The 17,140-nt window shown below is 39.7% G+C and overlaps 1 protein-coding gene across 2 annotated transcripts in view; it reads left to right on the forward strand.

Annotated features, from left to right (window-relative positions):
* The first annotated feature begins 1,260 nt into the window (after window positions 1-1,260).
* Window positions 1,261-17,140, forward strand: part of CHD1L (chromodomain helicase DNA binding protein 1 like) — an 88,492-nt gene continuing 72,612 nt past the window's right edge. The window contains exon 1 of one of the 2 annotated variants that reach the window (XM_064588378.1): window positions 1,261-1,426. In XM_064588378.1, coding sequence (XP_064444448.1) covers window positions 1,294-1,426 — 133 coding nt within the window. In that variant the 5' untranslated portion in view covers window positions 1,261-1,293. The remainder of the gene's footprint in view (window positions 1,427-17,140) is intronic. The other variant, XM_045896805.2, reaches the window with a different exon arrangement.

Raw genomic sequence — 17,140 nt, forward strand, 5'->3', positions numbered from 1 at the left:
GTCAAACACAGAGATCAGGATGCAAAAATCACTCACGAGCAACCACAAGGGGTTAGAAGCCCTGCAGAGAAGCCAGGAAAGGATACAAATCTCATTTATGGTTTTGAAAAAACATCAAGTAGGAAATCAGTTAGCCCCATTGTGTGACTGTTTCTTTCACCTTAACATTGATAACTACCCGATTTTTATTTGCTTACTGCCTGTCTTTTCCTTTTAAAATATACACTTAATTTAAAATATAAGTCTAATATAAGTATATTTTACTTACATGTTTTGCAAATGAGACTAGTGGCCTCTATCTTCAGTGCCAAGAGTGCTTGACACGTGGTAGGTGCTCAAAACAGTGCTTTGGGTTTTTATGAATAAATCAACCCGAAGACATCTCTTTTGTAGCTCAGAACTAATTTCTCCCTTTTATTTTAAGGGTAGATGAGACTGGGGGGCGGGGCGTGCAACTTTAATCTGAGTTTACTGAAGATAGAAGCTTCAAGGTTAACCTAATGGGACTAGTATTCTGATGACATTACCCAGAGAATAATATGGTTCCTGTTCTAATTTTCCTCATCTAATGTGGGGCAATTCTAGTACCTATTTATAGGGTTACTGGGAGGATTAAATGAGAAAATAAATACTTGTAAAACCCTCAGGGCAGCACCTCTGACTGCATCGTTACCTGCTGTTATTTGGTTATTATAATTTTATTATCAGTGGTACACTACTAATTATAAATTACTACATCATAAATCCACTTACAGCTGATGTTGACATGGTGATCCCTAATCTAACACATTGCTTCAATTTGTTCCCCATAATGCACTTGAGAAATCCACTGTGGTAATGACAATTTTCATGATTTTATTTCCTACCATTTAGAAGTTCCTAACTTTGGTCAACGGCCAGCAGGGATTAAGTAAGAGGATTTCAGGGCCCAAACTGGTGCAAACGGAACCGAGCACACCATGCTTTACATTCTTGCTGGGAATCGCTGGAGGACAGGGACCATTTCTTACTGAATTCCATAACCCCAGAGCCCAGCAGAGTATGTATGTACCTGGCGCATACTCAATACTGCTAATAATGAATGGTGAGCATAGTCTGACCTCCGGACGAGCCGAGAGCAGAGTACAACCGGAAAGGGTGAAAACGAGAGCCTGAAAGCTAACTCCGAGCGCCGCTTGCGCCCAGAACCCGGCGCAGGACGCGGCCCCTGGCGGCGGCTGCGCGCTGGGGCCGTCCGGGGCGCGTCGCGAAGGAAGCGCGCGGGCGCCGCGGGGCGGGGCGTCTCTGGGCAGCATGGAGAGCGCGGGTCCTGCGGCGTGTGGGGGCCACATGCCTGGCTTCCTACGTGCCCTTCAGACCCGGAGCCGAGGCGAGGCGGCGCGGGCACGGGTGCGGGAGCAGGACCTAAGGCAGTGGGGCCTGACAGGTCAGTGGCCCCGGCCCAGCTTCCTCCCGGGCCTGCCAACTCGTTGGGACTCGCCTCTGGCGGGCGGGGGGACCCCGCGCCAGGAACTGGCCTTCGGCGCCGCGGGTGGACCGTCCTGTGGGGTTTTGTTGTTGTTGTTGTTGTTTGTTTTTTGTTTTTACTTGCGGGCTCCAGGGCTTTTTCCTTCCCGCCCCTGCGGTGGGGCCGGACACAGGGCCCGGGCCTGGGGCCGGGCGGCCGTTGCCCCTGCCTGCGCAGCGCGGGGTGGGCGGGCGCGGAAGGAATGAGATACCGGGAGGGGAAGCGGGGCCCGTGCGCGGCCCGGCACATTGGTCCCACGGCGGAGGAACTCGGTGAGTCCGCTGTGTCGAAGGTAAGACCTTTCTTTCTGAAGATGGAGAGGACGTCCTGGCGCCCCAAGAATGTGTGTTTAAAGTTTCTGTTCCGGTCGATTTGGAGGCCCAGCCTGGGGATTTCATGAGTTGCTCCTGCAAAACTATCAGAACTCGTCTACTTGTTTCAGCTGTCTTCGTTTACAGTGCACGGGCAGTTCTTTGATAATTTCCCATTGGTTAATTCTCCCACAATGCTCTGTTTTATTTTTTTAAAAAGATTTTATTTATTTATTTGACAGAGACACAACGAGAGAGGGAACACAAGCAGGGGGAGTGGGAGAGGGAGGAGCAGGCTTCCCGCGGAGCAGGGAGCCCGATGCGGGGCTCAATTCCAGGACCCTGGGATCATGACCTGAGCCGAAGGCAGACGCTTAACGATTGAGCCACCCAGGCAATGCTCTATTTTAAAATACGCAGCTAGGGACGCCTGGGTGGCTCAGTTGGTTAAGCGGCTGGCTGCCTTCGGCTCAGGTCAGGATCCCTGTTCAGCGGGGAGCCTGATTCTCCCTGTGCCTGCCGTTCTCCCTGCTTGTGCGCGCCCTCTCCCCTGCCCACCCCCCCCCGCAAGTAAATGAGTATAATCTTAAAAAAAAAAAAGGCAGCTAAGCGAAGTTTATTAGTCCTTACCGCACATAAATGTATTTTATTTATACCAGTCCTTCCCTAGAATCTCTGAAGCTTGAAGCTTTACGGACAGCGAGGGTGACACCATCTGCTGTGGATGGAAAAACTCACGCCTGTTACCTGGCCTGGCTACGCTTGACTCACCACCTAACCTCCCCAGCCCTCGATTTTTTGAATTATAAAATGGGGAATGCAGTGCATGCTTTAACTATTATAGAAGCTTGGATCAATAATAATCAGTGGTGTAGTCCTTAATTCATTATTTATTGAGTGCTGAGAGCCACATACTATGAGTTGTTAGGTACAGAGATGCGCAAAACAAAATCGGGCCTTGTCCTACCAGTGTTTCTACGGTGGGGACTGTGAGTGCTTCGAAAAGTATAAACTAATATTTATTGAACTCCTGTTACGTACTAAATGCCAAGGAAGTGAGTTTTTGTTGATTCTCAGAATGAAACAAAAGATGCAGTTCTTTATCCGCTTAGAAGAGGAATGAAGACGAATGGGTAGGATACAGACACGAAAGAGAAAGACCTCTCCTTTCCTGTGTCTTTGAGGCTATGGGAATGAGTGCATCTGTGTCTGTAAGGAGTGTGTATCCAACCTAAATAGAAATTTATGGACTGGTGTTTATGTGGATATCTTATATATTTTTGTGTGCCTATTCCTTGCATGTGTTTTTAGGTGTGATGCTTTGAGAACATTTGTGGGAGAAGGCTAGAGGAATTGTGCTCATTGATATAGACTGCAGATAATACATCTGGAGGAATGTCATCTGGGTGTGTGTTATTTTAGTAAAAACGAGAAGACATAAGACGCTGCACCTTTGTTTGGCTGCATTAGTTAAGAAGGAAGTAGACACTGGAAACTTAGTGTTGGGAACGATAAGTTGGTAGTGGAAGGAAAGAAAAAAATAGAAAACAGGTATATGTAAAATAATAACCATTGAATATTACAGCTTGGAACTCCTATTTCTATTTACTAGAATTTATATTTTGCAAAATAATTTTTTGAGAGTTGGTTAAAAATCTTCATTGTTTTTTTTTCTTATTACATAGTACATGTTCTCTGTAAAACATTTAGAGTAGTATTCTTTGCATTAAAAAATTTAATTGCCTTAATCCTTTTACTGTTAATATGTTCTCATTTATCCTGCCAGTCCTTGATTTGTGTGGTACATATAATTTCTTCTTTTTCTTCTCTGAGGCAGGGTGTGGAGCTAGCGAGAGGAGCAAAAATGGGGTTTCATATGCATACTTTTTGGAAACAGTTTTTTCTTCTGTTATCTTTTAGTCTTTTTAGTCATTTATTCTTCTTCAATGTCATATTTAGTGGGTACAGATCTTTCAATGAATGGATGTGCAATAGTTTAACCAGCCAAATATGTGGGTATTTAGGTTCTTACTTTTTTTGTGGTTATAAATAATACTAATAAATGTCCTTGTAACCAAATATTTATTACATTCATAAATTAATTCTTCCAAGACAGCATTTCTAGGCCAAAGAGTTTGTGAAATTTTTGCTCATTTCTCCACATTCTCACCAATACTGATATTTTCTGATTTGAGAAGTTATGGTGAGCCCTGTGAATTGTGTAAGACTGATGAATCAAAGACCTGTACCCCTGAAACAAATAATACATTATATGTTAATTAAAAAAAATAAAGAAAAAATGTTCTTTTGTTATCTAATGTTTGTTTCCTGGTATTGATGGACACTTGGATATTTATCTTCTTTTTGTTCCTTGTGTATTTATGCTCCTTGCCCATTTTTTAACTGTCTTTTGCTTTGTTCTTTCTTGCATTGATATTAAATATTTGCCACATGTATTGGGAATATGTTTTCTCGTTTGTCTTTTGATTTTGAGGTATGTGAGTGTGTGTGTATTTCAGTGGTGTTTAAAAATTGTTTTTAGTCAGATCTTCAGCTTTTTTCTAAATGATTTTTGCCTTTAGTATTTTGCTTAGGTGGGGGCTTTACTACTCGAATTTATTGTTGTTGGCTTAATATTTTTCTTCTAATACAGTTTTAAATGTATTAGGGAGGAACTTGACTGTCTTTTTTCCTCTCAAATATGTAATGAATTAGCCCTTTTTGAAAACTGATGAAACAAGTATTTCGTTCTGCGGTATTCTTCCCAGTGATTAGAAAACTTTTAGTTGGGGGCACCTGGGTGGCTCAGTTGGTTAAGCGTCTGCCTTCGGCTCAGGTCATGATCCTGGAGTCCTGGGATTGAGCCCTGTGTTGGGCTCCCTGCTTATCGGAGAGCCTGCTTCTCCCTCTCCCTCTGTCTGCTGCTTCCCTGCTTGTGCTCTCTCTCTTTCTTTCTCTCTCTCTGTCAAATAAATAATGAAATAAAATCTTAAAAAAAAAACAAAACTCAAAAAACCTTTTAGTTGATCTTCCTCCCCTGAGTAGTGTCGCAGATATAGCCCATGCATACCAGTGAACTTCAGAAACCTAAAATACATTGGATCATAAAGGTGTGTTAGGACCACTTTGTTTTTGGAACATGCAGACCTATTACTTGTGCTGTTTTTGCCTCCTTTTCTACGACAGGCATACCTCAGAGATACTGCAGGTTCGTTTGATTAAAGACCACTGCAATAAGTGAATATTGCAATAAAGCCAGTCAAGTGAATTTTTTTGTTTTGCAGCACGTATAAATGTTATGTTTATACTATACTGTGGTCTATTAAGTATGCAATAGCATCATGTCAAAAAAACCCCAATGTACATACCTTAATTAAAAAATACTTTATTGCTGAAAAATGCTAATCCATCATTTGAGCTTTCAATAAGTTGCAATCACTGATCACAGATCACCATAACCAATATAGCAATAATGAGAAAGTTGGAAATATTATGAGAATTACTAAAATGTGACACAGAGACAAAAAGTGAGCAAATGCTGTTGGAAAAATGGCGATTGTAGACTCAGGGTTGCCACAGATCTTTAATTTGTAAAAACAAAACAAAACAAAAACAACACTGTGTCTGTGAAGGGCAGTAAAGTGAAGCACAATAAAATGAGGTATGCCTGTACTCCTCACCATCCTGAGAGGTGGGCAAGAGAATTCAAACAACTGTATGATGGATACAGCTGATGGGCACCCTCACATTTATTTCTTCCCCAACCCCCAAGCCTGCCTTATCACATCCTCAAGGCTATAAAGCAAAAGACTACATTTCCCAGACTCCCTTCTAGTTCTATTGTACATGACGACTGTGGGAGATTTGGAAGGGAAAAATGTGGGAGAAGCCATAGTCTGGGAGGGATTTGGGTTTTCTGCATTTCTCTTGGAGCCTAGTCCTAACTTCAGGGAGGTTAAGTGGATACTGAGCATCTATTTTACTGGCATGGATTGTAGCTGAGGTGGGTAGGGTCCTAGAGCTGACAGTTGGACTAATGGTCTTGTGAGATAATGGAAAGTACATATTGGCTCTGCCCCCTGGTTCCCAGAATAGAGTTCATGAAACCCTTGTAATCTCCTGGGTGACAGGAATATCTTTTGTTCTAGTGAGGTGATGCTGGGTGTGTTCCTGGATGGCTCTTGGGTGGGGGCTGGTCACAAGAAAGGACAAGCCATAATTAGAGCTTGGAATTTTCAGCTCCATTCCCCATTCTGTTGAGATGGGAAAAGGCTGAAAATGAAGTTAAATGATTGATGATGCCTACGTGATGAAGCTTCCGTTAAAAATCCAAGAAGTACAGGGTTTGGAGAGGATAAAATGGGATTGTTTTCTTCTTCTTCTTCTTCTTTTTTTTAATTATGTAATGACATGGATGAACTGGAGCGAAATAAGTCGGTCAGAGAAAGACATGTATCATATGATCTCACTGATATGAGGAATTCTTAATCTCAGGAAACACACTGAGGGTTGCTGGAGTGGTGGGGGGGTGGGAGGGATGGGGTGGCTGGGTGATAGACATTGGGGAGGTTATGTGCTATGGTGAGCACTGTGAATTGTGTAAGACTGTTGAATCACAGACTTGTACCTCTGAAACAAATAATACATTATATGTTAAAAAAAAAGATAGTAGGGGAGACGAACCATGGGATTGTTTTCTTAATATCTCTGATAGCTTGTAATAAGTATATAGAAATGCAACAGATTTCTGTGTATTGATTTTGTATCCTGCAACTTTACTGAATTAGTTTATTCTAATAGTTTTTTTGGTGCATCTTTAGGTTTCTCTGTATATAATATGTCTTCTGCAAATAGTGACAGTTTTACTTCTTCCTTTCTGATTTGGATGCCCTTTTTTTCTTCCCTAATTGTTGTGGCTAGGACTTCCAATACTGTGTTGAATAAAAGTGACAAAAATGGGCATCTTTGTCTTGTTCCTGACCTTGGAGGAAAAGCTTTTAGTTTTTCACCATTGAATATGATGTTTGCTATGAGCTTGTCATATATGGCCTTTATTATGTTGAGATATATTCCCTCTATACCCACTTTGTGTAGAATTTTTATCATAAATGGATGTTGATTTTTGTCAGATGCTTTTTCTGCATCTATGAGATGATCACATGATTTTTATCTTTCATTTTGTTAATGTGGTATATCAAATTGATTGATTTGTAGATGTTTATCCTTTTATCCCTGGAATAAATCATTGTATGTGATTTATTGGTATGTGATCATACTTGATCATGGTATGTGATCCTTTTAATGTATTTTTTTTAAAGATTTTATTTATTTATTAGAGCATGAGAGAGAGAGAGAGCATGTGAGAGGGGGTGGGTCAGAGGGAGAAGCAGACTCCCTGCTGAGCAGGGAGCCTGATGCAGGACTCGATCTCGCAACTCCAGGATCATGACCTGAGCTGAAGGCAGTTGACCAACCAACTGAGCCACCCAGGCGCCCCCTTTTAATGTATTTTTGAATGGAGTTTTCTAATACGTTGTTGAGGTTTTTGCACCTATGTTCTTCAGGGACATTGACCTATATAATTTTCTTGTGGTGTACTTGTCCGGTTTTGGTATCAAGGTATTATTGAACTTGTAAAAACAATTTGGAAGTGTTACCCCCCCTTCTTTTTTTTTTAGAAGACTTTGAAATAATTCAAAGAAGACTTTTAATGTTTAGTAGAATTTACCAGTGAAGTCATCTGATTCTGGACTTTTGTTTTTTGGGAGGTTTTTGATTACTGATTCAATCTCTTTACTAGTAATAGGTATGTTCAGATTTTCTGTTTCTTCAAGAGTCAGCTTTGGAGGGTTGTATGTTTCTAAAAATGTATTGATTTCTTTTAGGTTGTTCAGTTTATTAGTATGTAATTGTTCGTAGTAGTCTCTTGTGCTCATTTGTATTTCTGTGGTGTTGTAACATTTCCTCTTTCATTTTTTTAAAAGATTTTATGTATTTTATTTGAGAGAGAGAGTGAGCGGAGAAGGAGAGGGGGAGAATCTCAAGCAGACTCCATGCTGAAGATGGAGCCGGATGCGGGGCTTGATCTCATGACCTGAGCCCAAAGCCAAGAGTTGGACGCTTAACCAACTGAGCCACCCAGGCGCCCCTCCCCTTTCATTTCTGATTGTATTTATTTGAACCTCTTTTTTTTCTTGGTGGGTCTAGCCAAAGGGTTACCGATATTGTTTATCTCTTCAAAGAAGAGCTCTTGGTTTCATTGATCTTTTCTGTTGTCTTTTCAGTCTCTTTTTCATTTATTTCTGCTCTGGTCTTTGTTACTTCGTTCCATCTACTAACATGGGCTTTATTTATTCTTCTTTTTCTAGTTCCTTGTAGTGTAAAGTTAGGTTGTTAATATGAGATTTTTCTTGTTTCTTGAGGTAGGCATTTATCTCTGTGAGCTTCCCTCTTAAAACTGCTTTTGCTGCATCCCATAAGTTTTGATATGTTGTATTTACATTTTTGTTTGTCTCAAGGTATTTTTTTATTTTGCTTTTGATTTTTTCATCGACCCATTATTTGTTCAGTAGCATGTTGTTTAATCACATATGAGAATTTTCCAGTTTTCTTTTTGTAATTGATTTCTAGTTTCACACTGTCATCAGAAAAGATGCTTGATATGATTTCATTCTTAATTTAAGCTTGTTTTGTGGCCTAACATGATTGATCCTGGAGAATGTTCCATGAGCACTTGAGAAGACTGTGCATTCTGCTGCTTTTGGATGGAATGCTCTGTATATATCTGTTAAGTCCATCTGGTCTAATGTGTCATTTAAGGCTGATGTTTTCTTACTGATTTTTTGTCTGGATGATCTAACCATTGATGTAAATTGGGGTATTAGAATCTCTTACTATTACTCTATTTCTGTCTCTTACTAGTATTGTACTTCTTACCATTATTGTATTCTCCTTTTAGGTCTATTAACATTTGCTTATTATATATTTAGGTGTTCCTATTTTGGGTGCATAAATTTTTACAAATGGTATATTCTCTTATTGGATTGACCCCTTTATAATTATGTAATGCCCTTCTTTGTCTGTTACAGTCTTTGTTTCAAAATCTATTTTGTCTTATATAAGTATAGCTACCCCTGATTTCTTTTGGTTTCCATTTGCATGGTATATCTTTTTCCATCCTTTTACTTTATGTCCTTATTTCTGATGTGAGTTGCTTGTAGGCAGTGTGTAGGTGGGGTCTTTTTTTTTTTTTTAATTCACTTAGCCATTCTGTCTTTTTTTTTTTAATTTTTTTTAAAGATTTTATTTATTTACTTGAGAGAGAGAGAATGAGAGAGAGAGAACACATGAGAGGGGATAGGGTCAGAGGACGAAGCAGACTCCCCGCCGAGCAGGGAGCCCGATGCGGGACTCGATCCCGGGACTCCAGGATCATGACCTGAGCCGAAGGCAGTCGCTTAACCAACTGAGCCACCCAGGCGCCCAGCCATTCTGTCTTTTGACTAGAGAATTTAGTCCATGAATGTCTAAAGGGATTATTATAGTATGTACTCATTGCCATTTTGTTAATTGTTTTCTGGTGGTTTTGTAGTTCTTTTGTTCCTTTCTCTCTTGCTTTCTTTCTTTGTGGTTTCATCTGATTTTCTATAGAAATATGCTTTGATTCCTTTCTTATTATCTTTTGTGTATCAACTATAGATTTTTGCTTTGTGGTTACTGTGAGGTTTACATATAACAACTTGTGTCTATAGCTGTCTATTTTAAGTTGATAATAACTTAATTTTGAACTCATTGTAAAGCTTTACATTTTTACTCTTCCCCCACCAGCATGTTTTATGTTTTTGATGTCACATTTTACAGCTTTTAATCTTTTGTGTATCTTATTTATTATAGTTATGGTTATTTCTGCTACTTTTGTCTTTTAACCTTTATACTATTTTTTATAAGTGATTAATCCACTCCCTTTAGTATATATTTACCTTTACCAGTAAGATTTATACTTTTATATGTTTTCTTGTTACTAATTAGTGCCTTTCTTTTCACCCAAAGAGATCCCTTTAACATTTCTCATAAGACTGGTTTTAGAGGTGATGAAATCCTTTAGCTTTTGCTTGTCTGGAAAACTGTTTTTCCTTCAATTTTGAATGATAACATTGCTGGGTAGAGTACTCTTGGTTGGAAATTTTTTTCTTTCAGTACTTTGAATATATTGTGCCACTTTTCTGGCCTGCAGAGTTTGTGCCGATAAATCTGTTGTCTTATAGGAGGTCCCATATACGTATCAAGTTGTATTTCTCTTGCTGCCTTTAATATTTTCTCTCTGTCTTTAACTTTTGACATTTATATTATAATGTACTTGTGGGTCTCTTTGGATTCATCTTACTTGGAACTCTTTGGACTTCCTGGATATGAATTTTTTTTCTTTCCCTTTCCTAGGTTGGGGGAATTTTCAGCCATTATTTCTTCTTTTGCTTTGAATTTAATTAATTTTATTTAAATTCAATTAACATATAGTGTATTATTAGTTTCAGGGATAGAATTCAGTGGTTCCTCAGTCGTATATAACACCCAGTGCTCACTACATCACATGCCCTCCTTAATGCCGGTCACCCATTTACCCCATTGCCCCCCCACCCAGCAACCCTCAGTTTATATCCTGTGGTTAAGAGTCTCTTACAGTTTGTCTCCCTCTCTGGTTTTGTCTTATTTTATTTTTCCTCCCTTTCCCTATGCTCCTCTGATTTGCTTCTTAAATTCCACATATAAGTGAAATCATATGATAGCTGTCTTTCTCAGATTGACTTATTTCGCTTAACATAATGCCCTCTAGTTCCATCCATGTCGTTACAAATGGCAAGATTTTGGTATTTCTGATGGCTGAGTAATACTCCCATTATATACATATATATCACACCTTCCTTACCCATTCATCTGTTGATGGACATCTGGGCTCTTTCCATAGTTTGGCTATTGTGGACATTGCTGCTGTAAACGTTGGGGTGCAGGTGCCCCTTTGGATCACTACATTTGCATCTTTGGAGTAAATACCTAGTAGTGCAATTGCTGGGTCATAGGATAGCTCTATTTTTAACTTTTTGAGGAAGCTCCATACTGTTTTCCAGAGTGGCTGTACCAGCTTGCATTCCTACCAGTAGTGTAAGAGGTTCCCCTTTTTCCGCATCCTCGCCAACATTTGTTGTTTCCTGACTTGTTAATTTTAGCCACTCTGACTGGTGTGAAATGGTATCTCATTATGCTTTTGATTTGTATTTCCCCGATGCTGAGTGATGTTGAGCACTTTTTCATGTGTCTTTTGGCGATTTGTATGTCGTCTTTGGAGAAATGTCTTCTCAGGTCTTCTGCCCATTTCTTGATTGGATTATTTGTTTTTTGGGTGTTGAGTTTGATAAGTTCTTTATAGATTTTGGATACTACCCCTTGATCTGATGAGACATTTGCAAATTATCTTCTCCCATTCTGTCAGTTGTCTTTTGGTTTTGTCGACTGTTTCTTTGGTTGTGCAAAAGCCTTTTCTCTTGATGAAGTTCCAGTAGTTCATTTTTGTCTGTTTCCCTTGCCTTTGGAGACGTGTCTAGCAAGAAGTTGCTGCAGCCGAGGTCAAAAAGGTTGCTGCCAGTGTTCTCCTCTAGGATATTGATGGTTTCCTATCTCACATTTAGGTCTTTCATCCATTTAATATTTATTTTTGTATATGGTGTAAGAAAATGGTCCAGTTTCATTCTTCTACATGTGGCTGTCCAATTTTCCCAGCACCATTTGTTGAAGAGACTGTCTTTTTTCCATTGGATATTCTTTCCTGTTTTATACAAGATTAGTTGGCCGTTGAGTTGAGGGTCCATTTCTGGGTCCTCTGTTCTGTTCCACTGATCTATGTGTCTGTTTTTGTGCCAGTACCATACCATCTCGATGATTACAGCTTTGTAATACAGCTTGAATTGCGGCATTGTGATGCCACCAGCTTTGGTTTTCTTTTTCAACAGTCCTTTGGCTATTCGGGGCCTTTTCTGGTTCCATACAAATTTTAGGATTATTTGTTCCAGCTCTGTGAAAAATGTTGATGGTATTTTGATAGGGTATTTTGAATGTATAGATTGCTCTAGGTAGCATAGATATTTTAACAATATTTGTTCTTCCAGTCCGTGATCATGGAACATTTTTCCATTTCTTTGTGTCTTCCTCAATTTCTTTCATGAGTGTACTATAGTTTTCAGAGTACAAATCCTTTACTTCTCTGGTTAGGTTTATTCCTAAATATCTTACAGTTTTGGGTGTAATTGTAAGTGGGAATGATTCCTTGATTTCTCTTTTTTCTGTCTCATTGTTAGTGTATAGAAATGCAATTGATTTCTGTGCGTTGATTTTTCTTTCCTGCCACTTTGCTGAATTCCTGTGTGAGTTCTAGCAATTTTGGGGTGGAGTCGTTTGGGCTTTCCACATAGAGTATCATGTCATATGCAAAGAGTGAGACTTTGACTACTTCTTTGCCAATTTGGATGCCTTTTATTTCTTTTTGTCTGATTGCTGAGGCTAGGACTTCTAGTACTATGTTGAACAACAGTGGTGAGAGTGGACATCCCTGTCATGTTCCTGACCTTAGGGGAAAATCTCACAGTTTTTCCCCATTGAGAAGATATTCGCTGTGGGCTTTCCTTATGTGGCTTTTATGATACTGAGGTATGTTCCTTCTAGCCCTACACTGAGAAGAGTTTTAATCAAGAAAGTATGCTGTGCTTTGTCAGATGGTTTTTCTACATCTATTGAGAGGATCATATGGTTCTTGTCCTTTCTTTTATTAATGTAGTGTATCACATTGATTTGTGGATGTTGAACCACCCTTGCAGCCCAGGAATAAATCCCACTTGGTCGTGGTGAATAATCCTTTTAATGTACTGTTGGGTCCTATTGGCTAGGATCTTGGTGAGAATTTTTGCATCCATGTTCATCAGGGATACTGGTCTGTAATTCTCCTTTTTTGGTGGGCTCTTTGGTGCCAGGATCAACATAATGCTGGCCTCATAGAATGAGTTTGGAAGTTTTCCTTCCATTTCTATTTTTTGAAACAGCTTCAGAAGAATAGGTATGAATTCTTCTTTAATTTGGTAGAATTCCCCTGGGAAGCCATCTGGCCCTGGATTCTTGTTTATTGGGAGTTTTTGCTTACTGTTTCAATTTCTTTGCTGGTTATGGGTCTGTTCAGGTTTTCTATTTCTTCGTGTTTCAGGATTGGTAGTTTATATGTTTCTAGGAATGCATCCATTTTTTCCAGATTGCCTAATTTGTTGGCATATACTTGCTTATAATATGTTCTTAAAATTGTTTGTATATCTTTGGTGTTGGTCGTGATCTCTCTTTCATCATGATTTTATCTCTTTGGGTCCTTTTTCTTTTCTTTCTGGTAAGTCTGGCCAGGGGTTTATCAATCTTTTAATTCTGTCAAAGAACCAGCTCCTGGTTTTGTTGATCTGTTCTACTATTCTTTAGTTTCTATTTCATTGATTTCTGCTCTGATCTTTATTATTTCTCTTCTCCTGCTGGTTTTGGGCTTTATTTGCTGTTCTTTCTCCAGTTCCTTTAGGTGTAAGGTTCAGTTGTGTATTTGAGACCTTTCTTGTTTCTTGAGAAAGTCTTGTATTGCTATATACTTCCCTCTTAGGACTGCCTTTGCTGCATGCCAAAGGGTTTGAACAGTTGTGTTTTCATTTTCATTTGTTTCCATGAATTTTTAAAATTCTTCTTTAATTTCCTGGTTGATCCATTCATTGTTTAGTAGGATGCTCTTTAACCTCCATGTATTTGTGTTCCTTCCAAATTTCCTCTTGTGATTGAGTTCAAGTTTTAAAGCACTGTGACTGTGGTTTGAAAATATGCAGGGAATGATCCCAATCTTTTGGTACCAATTGAGAACTGATTTGTTACCCAGTATGGGATCTATTCTAGAGAATGTCACATGTGCACTCCAGAAGAATGTGTATTCTGTTGCTGTAGGATGGAATGTTCTGTATATATCTGTGAAGTCCATCTTGACCAGTGTGTCATTCAAAGCCCTTGTCTCCTTGTTAATCTTCTGCTTAGATGATCTGTCCATTGGTTTGAGTGGGGTGTTAATGTCCCCTATTATTATTGTATTATTATCAATGTGTGTCTTTAATTTTGTTATTAATTGGTTTATATAATTGGCTGCTCCCATGTTAGGGGCATAAATATTTACAATTGTTAGATTTCCTTGTTGGATAGACCCTTAATTATATAGTGTCCTTCTTCATCTCTTATTACAGTCTTTGGTTTAAAATCTAATTTGTCTAATGTAAGGATTGCCATCCCAGCTTTCTTTAGCATGATAAATGGTTCTCCACCCCCTCACTTTCAATCTGGAGGTGTCTTTGGGTCTAAAATGAGTCTCTTGTGAATAGCATATCAATGTGTCTTGCTTTTTTATCCGATATGATACCCTCTGTCTTTTGATTAGAGCATTTAGCACATTTACATTCAGAATAAGTTTTGAAAAGGTATGAATTTCATGCCATTGTATTACCTGCAATATCACTGTTTCTCCATATTGTCACTGTTCCTTTTTGGTCTGTGTTACTTTTGGGCTCTCTCTTTGCTTACAGGATCCCCTTTAATATTTCTTGGCAGGGCTGGTTTAGTGATCATAAATTCTTTTAGTTTCTGTTTGTCTGGAAACTCTTTATCTCTCCTTCCATTCTGAATGACATCCTTGCTGGATAAAGTATTCTTGCTGCATGTTTTTCTCATTTAACACTCTGAATATATCATGCTGGTCCTTTCTAGCCTGCCAAGTCTCTATGGATAGGTCTGCTGCCATCTTTATGTTTCTTTCCTTGTAGGTGAAGGTCCTCTTATCTACAGCTGCTTTCAGAATTTCCCCTGTGTCTCTGAAATTTGCAAGCTTCACTATTTTATGGAGGTTCCCATGTCTTTTTATTGATTTTGAGTGCGGTTCTCTGTGCCTCCTGCACTTTAATGCCTGTTTCCTTCCCCAGATTAGGCAAGTTCTCAGCTATAATTTGCTCCAGTATACCTGCTGCCCCCTCTCTCTTTCCTCTTCCTCTGGGACCCCAATTATTCTGGTAATTTGCTGTATGGTATCAGTTATCTCTCGAATTCTCCCCTTGTGATCCAGTAGTTGTTTATCTCTCTTTTTCTCGATTTCTTTATTCTCCATCCTTTTTTTAAATGATTTTATTTATTTATTAGAGAGAGAGCATGTGCACACAAGCAGGGGGAGTGGCAGGCAGAGGGAGAGGGACAAGCATACTCCCCACTGAGCAGGGAGCCCAATGTGGGGCTCGATTCCAGGACCCTGGAATCATGACCTGAGCCGAAGGCAGACACTTAACCGACTGAGCCACCCAGGCACCCCTTTTCCCCATCATTTAGTCTTCTGTATCACTGATTATCTCTTCTGCCTCATTTATCTTAGCAGGTAGGGCCTCCATTTTTTATTGCATCTCAGTAATAGCCTTTTTGATTTTGACCTGATTATATTTTAGTTCTTTTATTTCTCCAGAAGGGATTTCTCTAGTGTCTTCTATGCTTTTTTTCAAGCCCAGGTAGTATCTTTATAATCATTATTCTGAATTCTAGTTCTGACATTTTACTTATATCCATATTGATTAAGTCCCTGGCAGTGAGTACTTTCTCTTGTTCTGTTTTTTTTTTTGGTGAATTCTTCCGTCTTGTCATTCCGTCCAGAAAAGTATACGTTAATGAGAACAAGATACAAAAATAGCAACAATGACCCCCCAAAATATACACTAACAAATCAGAACCCATCAGAAACCAAAAAAGAGAAAAAGAAAGTAAAGAGAAAGAATATAATCAAACAGGTGAACAGAACAGAGCAATGTACTAGAACCTTGGTGTATTTTGGTTTGTTTGTTAGAAGAAACTAGATCCCAAAATTGTAAAGGAAGAAAAACTTATATATAACCAAAAAATAATTTTTTTTATTTTTTTTTTTAAAGATTTTATTTATTTATTTGATAGAGAAAGACACAGCGAGAGAGGGATACAAGCAGGGGGAGTGGGAGAGGGAGAAGCAGACTCCCTGCCGAGCAGGGAGCCCGATGCGGGACTCGATCCAGGGACTCCAGGATCATGACCTGAGCCGAAGGCAGTCGCTTAACCAACTGAGCCACCCAGGCGCCCTAAAATTGAATACGATGAAAGGAAGCCAAAAATGAAAAAAAATGTATAAAATGTAAATGTAAAAATGAAAATTAATGAAGACTTAAAAAACAGTTGATAAAATACAAAATTAGTTGAAAATGAGAAAAAATTTAAAACTGAAAGACTAAAGAATCATGAGAAGAAACCATGAATTCTGTATACTATTTCCCCCTAGCACTGGAGTTTTGCAGTTCTGTGTGATTGGTAAACTTGGTATTAGCTGGATGTTTCTGAGGTCTTCTGGGAGAGGGGCTTGTTGTGCTGATTCTCAGCTGTCTTTGCCAGGGCAGAATTGCACTCCCCCTTCCAGGGGGCCGGGCTCAGCATAAGCAGCTCCAGATTGCTCTGTGTGCCTTTTGTTCCCTGAAGGCTTTCCGTTCTACTATGGGGGATGGAAATGAAAATGGCGTTGCTCCAGTGTCCAGCCCTGGACCTGAAAGTTTATGCCCCCTACTCTTCAGTGAACTGTCACACAAAAGCAGTCACTCTTGTCTCCCTGGTTTCTGTCTGCACTCTGGTTCACCCAGCCTGTGACCAAACATTTTTATCTCAGGCATGCAACCCTGTTTCAACTCTGTAAACTTTATAGACTTCTGCAGTGCTCACCCTTGCTGCTCCTGGGGAGGGAGAAGGAAGGAGGGTCTCACCGTGGTTCTGCCACTTACTGGGGCTCTGCTTGGACAGCAGTCACCCTGTCATGTCATGGTTTGAAGTTTATGGCAACACTGAGCAGAAAGCCCACTCTTGGGCTCCCTGTTTGTGGCCGGCTTCCCTGCTCTGATGCTTGGGAACTGTGCTGCACTCAGGAACCCCCAATCTTTCTGTGACTCCTGGGATCCTGAGACCACGCTGTCCCACCTAGGATTCTGCCCTGCTTAGCTACCTGAGCACCTTTCAGGCAGGGAAATCCCCAACCAGAGCAGACTTCTGAAAGTTCCAATCTTGTGCTCTGCTGCTGTATCACTCTTCGGTAGCAGCTTATGGAGGCTCCCTCCCTCTGGGGTTTATCTTCTGATATATGTCCTCAGATTTACTTCTTCATGCCTCCTACCTTGCAAAAAGTGGTAGCTTTTCTTACTTTCTTTTTTTTTTTGAGTTTTATTTTTTT

Source organism: Mirounga angustirostris, unplaced genomic scaffold (genome assembly GCF_029215605.1).
Source record: "Mirounga angustirostris isolate CCGP_5_RB_7025 unplaced genomic scaffold, mMirAng1.0.hap1 SCAF_4, whole genome shotgun sequence".
NCBI lineage: Eukaryota > Metazoa > Chordata > Mammalia > Carnivora > Phocidae > Mirounga > Mirounga angustirostris.